At 25.7% G+C, this 9,564-nt stretch overlaps 1 protein-coding gene across 1 annotated transcript; it reads right to left on the bottom strand.

The window, feature by feature from the left end:
• Positions 1–715: 715 nt before the first annotated feature.
• Positions 716–8,577, bottom strand: LOC112681893 (cathepsin B-like cysteine proteinase 4). The gene is made up of 6 exons (XM_025552230.1): positions 8,371–8,577; positions 2,629–2,859; positions 2,361–2,561; positions 1,828–1,975; positions 1,205–1,315; positions 716–1,088 (listed from the first exon to the last, which is right to left on the bottom strand). Exons 1-6 carry the CDS (start codon positions 8,488–8,490, stop codon positions 877–879), a joined length of 1,023 nt encoding a protein of 340 aa, XP_025408015.1. The 5' UTR covers positions 8,491–8,577; the 3' UTR covers positions 716–876.
• Between the last annotated feature and the right edge of the window lie 987 nt (positions 8,578–9,564).

The following is a 9,564-nucleotide window of genomic DNA, read 5'->3' as shown; positions in this document are numbered from 1 at the left end:
ACCTGGGCTTCTGTGATAGACGAGTTAAAAATAAATCTTTTTCAAAATTGAGGACAAATCCCAAATCCTATGCCGAAGCAGTTAATTCTAATATTTCTCCGGCTGAAACCATCTCGTCCATTTTATCTAATTTCATAAATAATTTAAATTCAATAATTAGCCCGTTAATCACCCACCTTACAGAGGTCGTACTAAAATGGTTCTCCTTTTAATTGTATTTTAATATATCATTACTACTTAATCTCACCTATTATTGGACTTAATTATCATAAATCATTTATTTATGTTGTTATCTAAACGCTATCCATTGTTTTGTGCAAACTAACACTCCAATTATTATTTTATTTATATTGTATTCATAATTATTTTTTTTCTGCTATATATTATGTGACTACTATTTTATTAATATATAATCGTTGAACTATAATAGTTTATGCTGAAAGTTCTAGAATTAAAAAAAAAAATTCACAATTCTTGTGATCAAAAAAACAGTATTTTGATAAATGTATGAGATTCAGAATCAAATCCAATATAATAGATGTCTGGCATATAGTCTAATCTACTATCAAATTTTTATAATTAAGGTGTATAAATATACTTTATTTCAATTTAAAAAACTAAGGAACAAATAAGTACTTAAATGAATGTTCTTTATCGCGTTTGTTATACTAATAATACGAAAAATTCAAAGAAAAAATAGTACACACATTACACATACTATTTCATAATTATACTTCTTTAATATTTTAGAAACGATGTTGACACATATGAAAAATGAACCATACAAATGGTATTTGTAAATAACATTTTTATAATATCTGATTTTATTTAATTAAAAATTATAAAACATATATATATATATTATAAATTTAATTATTAATAAACTACTGGAACACCTCCTGTTGTTGAATTATCGATTTCACATTCATTTGTGCCTCGACGAATTTTAAAAAGCCCGTTGTCGCCCCAGTCTTCGTTCCATGAGTTGACCAATAACCAATATGGGACTCCGTATTCCTCTCCCCAGCCAATCAATTTCACAGCATGACCTCCTAGGTATGATGCATTTTCCGATTTGATGTATACACCTAAGAATTCACAAAAAACATTATGTTAAACAATATTGCTTGGTTAGATCAGTAATTACTCTTGGTTAATAACTACAAACACAAAATCACATAATTTACTCCTCGGTTTACGTTACCTGATTTATAGCTAGGAAAATCGTCGTATACTTCAAATGACGCTTCAATGGGACCGTAGGCCAAAACATCCTTTTGTATGGTTCCATAAGTTAGATAATAAGCATCTCTAGCTATAATTATTATAATTCATTAGAGATAATTAAATGTGAAAATATTAAATCGTATGATGTAATCATGTCGTTAGTTCAGAACCCGAAAATTCATACACAAAGTATACAATTTTTTCCTCTAAACCTTAATATTTAAACATTAAATATTTATATATTTTCATATACTTATAGATCACTTTTATTTTCTTTGATTGTTAAATTCTGCGAAAATTACAATGCTGTTTTTTACAAATATATATTCAAATGCCCATTATATTTATATGAAATGAAATTCATGAAAAATATTGACTTTATTGTATGAGAAAAATATGAGCTTTGTGCAGTTTTATACTTTTTGTTTTTTTATTAGTATAGGTATGTATTAATGCAAAAAAAAATTTCTAATATAACGATAGACATAAAAAAAGATTAAATGTTTGTAAAAAAAAAAAAAATATTTTCATAAATAAAATATTGACATATTTTCATTATAATCCGCACAATATATTATTATTATGTATATAATCCCTTACTGAATCTGTGATCTTCTTTGAAGTCAAGATCTTGATTTCCATAACACATTCTTGTACATCTATGATTTTTTTCCATTGGTTTACCACTGCATGTACTGTTACCATACTCATCTTTAAGGCAAGGTTCAACTCTGTATGGTTGGCATCCCTGAAAATACATTAAAGTATTTACAATATGTTTTTTATTAAAATAATTTGCATTTCACTACAAATATCTACTAAGATGCTAAACTATTCTTTACATAATTTAAAATATATTTTTCTTGTAGTTTATAGATATATCTAATTATTTCACATGTAACTACTATATATGTAACATATTTGCCGATGTATACAATTATTCATTGAAACAACAATGCAAAAATTAAAAACATTAATGTATACCTATCATTCTTATAGTACAAAAAGAAAAAAATATATTTTTTCCTATTACATTTAAGCATTAAATTGATTTTTAAATAATACTTTATTAATATGCAATATAAATATTAACATACCTAGAATACAATGATATATTATGTGAACGTACTTACCTCATCCGATTGATAATCTCCTCCGGTGACCAAACCATTTTTTTTAAAATATTCCCAAGCTTTTATCGGGTAGCCTCCATGACATCCAAACCCACACCTATGGCAACAAAACGCTAGTTCTTCTGGTGACAACAATTCGTTGAACTCTCCATCAGTGGCTATACATAAACGGTCAGCAAAAGCTGAACTTGTACCGAATGCCTAGAACAATGTGATAAAGTCAACTTGTTGCGTCAATACAATGTCATCGCCGTGCAAACAAACGTACCCAGCATGATCCGCATTTTCCTTGATCGCGAACCTTTCCAATTGTTCGGCAATTTCTCCATTTTTTCCTAGCATCGAACTTAGGTGGTATTCTATCGTTTAATTCGTTATAAGCATCGTCGTGTGTTTTAAATTCGCTCAATTTGGTTTTTTTGGCTAACTCTACCCCTTTGGATCCTAAAAGTTGTAAGATTGCCTCTTTCGTCGTTTTGGGATCAAAGTTAATGCCCGCCTAAAATTAAACAATTATACTTAATATTAATAAGATTATTCTACTATTAAATAAATAGATGGATTTTTTGGATTTTTAAAGTATAATATATCACAACCATCTTTAAAGTATAATATATTTTAATTTTTTTTTTTTTTTTACAATTATATATATAATATATAGCCAGTGTTGCGCAAAGGTAAATAAAATTTATCTAGAAAAACATCAAAGATAAAATACTATTTATCTGGATAAAAAAAGATAATATTTTTTTTATTTTATTCATTTTTCTATGCTTTTTTTTATAAATTTTTACTTAAAAAATCTAAACAAATTATAACTAACTAAACGTTGATCTAATAGATACCTTCAATATAAAAAATAAACCAAAAATATTAATATTATATTCATTTATGTATGGGAAATAAGTAATGAATAATAAGTATTAACAAGTAAAAATTAATAATAAATATCATATATTGAAGTAATACAACTTTTAAAATAATAGTAACTAATTATAAAGTTAATAAATTAATAATATTTAGAAAATTTGTATTAATTTTAAATTTTTATTAGTTTTTAACTTTTAAGTTCAATTTTCCGAATTTTTTGAATTATTATACTCTTATTTATTTATCTAAATGAATTAGGTTAGATCATTTAATATAATTCATCGGATAACTAACTTCGTTATATTGATAAAATAAAAGATTATTAATTATTTATCTAAATAATGTTCAACACTGTATATAATATATTTTATATGTATTGTAATTATTATTTTGTACGTATTAAGCTTTTCAATTAGAATGTTGGCATGTCCAAAGCCGGATTAATGCAATTAGTGAGTCTGGGCTAATTTATTTTTGGAGGTCCGAATTTTACAAAAAAAATAATTTTTATTATAATACGTCAATTGATATTTATTAGTTAAATACGAAAAATATCTATTTTCAGAGAGTAAATTTACATTATATAATTAATTTATTAAAAAATACAATTTAATTAAGTGTTAAAATTTATAATATATGGTAATAATACAAAAATACAAACTAATGATTATTTAAAATATAATATAGTTGTTTTTCAAAGAAGTTTTGGTATTGCACTACAATTGTCAATATCTAAAGACACTGCTTTTATATATTGATAAATATGTGATAGTTCTCTTTTCAAGTTATAATTTAAATCGTTTTAATAAAAGTGAATACAGTTATTTAATGAATCAATGTCTGTTTCATTGTCATTTTTAAAATTAAGTAAAAATTTGAACTAAGAAAAAAAAAGATTATAAGAATTTAATCTTTTTTCAAGTTCAGAAATTAAGAAAAGGATATTACCCCTTATCTGAAGCTATGAAATAAGACGAAAAAAGATAGGACATTACAGTGGCGTAGCGTGGGTTTCAGCTTAGTGTATGCATTGAAATAGTAAGTTAATAAAATCGTGGGGGCTACGCCCCCCCCACACCCCCTAATACTTTTCCTAAAAATTTAACTTGAAACATACAAAGTTTTGAGTATTTTTTTATGTATATTACGTTAGTACATAACACAATATTATATTTAATAAACAAAAAATAAATCACTTTTTAAAAAAAATTAACTTATTAACAAAAAAATTACTTATATATTAAATCAATTCTTCTATTTTTAATAAAAAAACTATTGATTACTTCATTATGAAACGTAGATTATTTTTTCAACTCTACCAATAATTTTTTTTCTATTGACAACATTGATAATGATGAAAGACGATTTTATTCTTGGGAATTTCTTAATGAATTCTTAATCCTTTTAAGGGCCGAGAATGAACGTTCTGCTAATGCACTAGAAGCAGGAATAGTTAATATCAATGAAATCAATTTTGTTGCTTGTGGTAAGTTTTCGTCTAAATTGGTGGTTTTTAAACAAATTAAAAGATCTTAAACATTAGGTTTTTGAAATTCTTCCGTTGAGTAGACAACCGAAAGTTCACTTCTCAGTTTGGGTAAATCAAAATATTTACCGTATAATTGTTTCAACGAATTGAATAATTTTATAGAAAAATCATTAGCATATAGACTAAATTTTTTTAAGTCTAATAATGCAAAAAATTGTAATTGATTAAAATTTGAAAATCTTTCTTCTACCTTATTAATTATAACGTCAATTATTTCAAAAAATAGTCGTCTGTAATTAATTTTTTTATCTCCAGAAACTTGATTAAATCTTTGCCTTTTTAAACAGTGAGTTTGAGGCTGTACTACTTCATTGTTTATAATTTCTAACTGTGACCAAATGTCATCAAAACTTGACCTGACAGTATTTAAATAAACAATAAAATCGTCAATCTTTTTGAGCAATAAGAAATATCAAAAACTTTTTTTTATAATATTTCAAAAATAATCGTTACTTGTGGTAAAAGTATTGAAAATAATTTAAGGAAAAAATTGAAATCAAAACTTTGAAGAATTGCCACATACCCTTTAGCAGAAGACAATGTTTCCGAATCCCAATTGTGGGCATTTTCTATGATTGATTCCATTAGATTTATAACATCTAGTTTATGTTCAACCATCATTTCAATAAGTCGACTGTTGTAATTCCATCTTGTTGGAGCTACTGATGGAAAACGTTTTTTAACTACATTATCAAGTGCATGTACTCGTTTGGTAGATTTTGAAAAAAAAGACGATAAACCAGAAAGGGTTGAAAAAAATATTTTACAATCTTTAATATGCTCAACTGACTGTTTTAATACAAGATTTAATTTATGTGCATAGCAATGTACAAAAATAGCATTTTCATATTTCGAACGCACTAACGATTGCAAACCATTATGTTTCCCGGACATAACAGCTGCCCCATCATACGTTTGGACTATTAATTTTTCTTTACATGCATACTTTGAAATAAAACTAAATACATGCTCTGATAATGCTTTCACTGATCGATCTTCACTAACATCAGTAAATCCCAAAAATCTTTCGACAACTCCGTTACCATCAATGGTATTAACATAACGCAAAACTGTTGATAACTGTGACTTTGAAATAATATCGGTTGTCTTATCCATACTGATTGCAACAAACGGAGTATCACGTATTTCATTTTCAATTTGTTTAAGAAGAACGTTTGAAATTGATTGAATCAAGTCATTTTGTATTTCCCCAGATAAACCAGTAAATATAGTGGACGTTGCAAGATGTGTTTTTAACAACTCATCACGCTGGGCCATTGAGTAAATAAGTTCAACATAATTACCCTTATTAACAGATGAATCTGATTCGTTGTGGCCTCTAAATGTCAATTCTTGTTGAGCTTAAAAACACATTGAATCTATCATACTACTTAATATGTATCTCTTGTTTTTTACTGTAACATTATGTTTTTCGATATTTTTTCTGAAAGCTTCACTCAAACAAGTATATATTCTTATTTTACCAAATTTAGTTAAATCTATCAAACATTGTATGTGATTTTTAGAGGCTTCGTGACGACTTTTTAAATGATGAAAGTTATTAAGATCGTTGAAACCATATTTAGTCCAAAAATTTTCTTCACGAGAAAAAATAACATATGGCCAACAATATAGTTTATTTGTTTTTTTACAACCCGATAACCACTTATATGTACTGTAATACTCATATATAAATGTTCGAAAATAATTTTTTGATTTTGTTGTTAAATTAGGTAATTCTTGTGTGGGTCTTCCTGACTCAATAATACTTTTTTTCTCATCAAAATTTAGTGAACTGAAAGGCTTTAAAAATAATTTTTCGATTGCCCACTCACATATTGTATTATTTGTATTCATTATTGTTTATTTAGTTTAAATAGTTTTTATTTAAAAACGATATGTCACACTTATAATATAAAATTAATAATACGCACTTTACAACTTTAAATAATAAGTGTTAATTATAGCAATATAGCCGGCAGAATACACGATAGACGGCTTTATGCGATAGCGTATGCAATACTGATCCTGCATACATGAGTGACGAAAACACGACCGCGAGCATTCTATGTTTTGTTATTAATATTATCGATAAGAAATATAAATAGCTATCGCTGAATGTCTGTACCCGTATGCAATCACCAACGTGCATACTGCGTACATAATGAACATGTTACATGATAGGTACTAGCCATTAGATATAAATATAACGGACCACAACGCGATGCAGCCGTAGTGTTGATAATTAATCAGTCCTAATGAATTTGAAATATATAAAAAAATATATGAAGAAATATACAAAATGTTAAATTAATACAATCAAACATTTTTTTTTATAAAAATATTACATTATTAATATAAAAAAAATTATTTTTTCAATTTATGAAGTGTATGCTGTGCATATATAGCATACACACACGCTACGCCACTGGGACATTGCGTGTTTTATGTACCTATCTCATTCAATATCATGGTTGTCACAATTATTTCAAATGATTAATATGAATGTATCTTTAAATAAGTATTGTTAAAACCACTTAATTTTATTTTTAATTGTAAATATATAATTGTAGAAAAGCTGCAAACCCATAATATCTTTTTCGGGGTCCCTTTATTGTGAGGGGCCTGGGCTATAGCCCGCTTAGCCCCCCCCCCTTAATCCGGCTCTGACCGTGCCTATAAAATTTTCTTCCTCTTTCGCTCATGCATATCGAAACTAATAATTTATTCTCTTAAAAGATCCTTAATGATCTATTGAAAACAATAAAGCTCTAGATTATACTTACTACGAGTTTTAATAATATTATAAGCATAACCCTATTAAAAAAAAATATGTAACACTTTTTCTGTAGGTATATAATATTAATAATTATTTTTTTCCAACAATTTAATATATTTATATTCGGTACATTATTCTAAGTTAATATTTCCAATTAACTTGATTTGTTACTAATTTTTTGTATTGTAAAAATGTAATTAAAATTCTACAATGATAATATTATAACACTCTTACTTTGATGTACAAAGAAATTTCAAAAATGTCAGCCACTCGACAAAATATTTCTCTCGAAAATAAGGTTTCTGGTTTTTAAAAATATAAAACTTTGGATTCTCAAATTACATAAAAAAATAATTATTAACAAGTATGATAATTTCAAATTTTTATTCATGTGGTTGAAATATAAATAAAATACCTATACCGTATTTAGTATAATTTGCATATTAATAAATTACTGTAATGAACAATGTGTACTTTGATTTATAATTTTTCATACTAAAAATGTATGTATAGCAGTGCCGTAGCAACCAAACATAGCACCCGGGGCAAAACTTCATAATGCGTCCTTATTTATTTTTAATTTAAAAATATTTTGCTTATTAGATTTTATTTGTCAATGATTGCTTTAATTAGTATAAAAGATGTTAAAGATTTGGTAAACAAAATATACGACATTGACTGTTGTAATTTTTAACATTAAATGCAAGATTTTCATTTTTGCGCTTTTCCAGAAATTGCGCCCGGAGCGTAGGCACCTCTCGCTGACCCTTGCTACGGCCCTAATGTATAGTATTGATTAAACGTTATATTACCTTCCAAGTCGTTGCTTGTGCATTGATCTGATCGATGTAATCTTTCTCCAAAAAATATGCCTGTTCTGTTTGATACACGCTGAACAAAATTACGGACAGCAAAATGCAAAGCCGAGTCATTGTAGTGTTGTTATAGTATATCTGAATATTTTATACGGAATCAATTGGCGTCCGTTGTGACAGTTACAACGGTAGCTAATGAATTCGTAATTCTTTTTGGAGTATTTATATAATCCAATCACCGATTGAAGTACTTGATAATATGGTGGAAATTATTATTTGAAAAATTAAACACTTAAAGATAATTTGTGTTTACTGTATTCTAAGAAATAATAAAATAAATCACAATCTTTTTCAAACCTTATCGAATTAACTTATTTCCAAATACTTAAAAAAAATTGTTTTTTTAATATATAAAAATGTGAATTGTAATAGTTTTCCAATTAATATTATTTTATCAAATTAATACAAATATTAGATACATATTTTAATTATTGACTATCCAAACTATTTTTCATGTAATTCAGAAGGAGCGATAAGTATGGTTGTAAATTATTTTATTGTTATCTACGTACCAACTTTTAATTGATCCAATCATATGGTTGTATCAATATTATAATTTGCTTTACTATAAATTAACTATAAAGTATTTTAAATATTTAAAAATCTAAATAACCAAGTCCATTTCTCACAAAATTTATACGTACCATTGATAAATATACCAATATTTGAGTTCCTCTTTGAAACTAAAATATTTAATTTTAATTATAAATAGTATTTAATTCTATTAACTGTATTTTTATTATACTTTTAATGAATAATAATTTTGATTTTTCTTTTATTTGATCTCACAATATTTCGTTTTAAATACGACCAACAAATTTTCTAATTCGTTGAAGTTTAAATTATTGTTAAATAAATTTCATATGTAAAGCGTAAAATTTAAATTGAACTAAATTATTATTATTTTTTTATATAAAACAAGAAATAATAAATATTTTATTTTTTTAGAAACTAAAATTTGGTGCCAGACTAAATAATATTTTATTAACGATAAATTCTTGTATTGGAGTAATAATAAAATCAAAATATTTTAATTAAATTATAAAAAATAAAATTGTTGATACCATAGATATATTTCGTATTTTCTTATATGGTGACTTATGTAATATTTATAAAAATATTCAATAACAT

This window comes from Sipha flava, unplaced genomic scaffold (genome assembly GCF_003268045.1).
Source record: "Sipha flava isolate LNK unplaced genomic scaffold, YSA_version1 198_pilon_pilon, whole genome shotgun sequence".
NCBI lineage: Eukaryota > Metazoa > Arthropoda > Insecta > Hemiptera > Aphididae > Sipha > Sipha flava.
The sequence above is the reverse complement of the archived record's forward strand: the minus strand, read 5'-3'. Positions and strand labels throughout refer to the sequence as shown.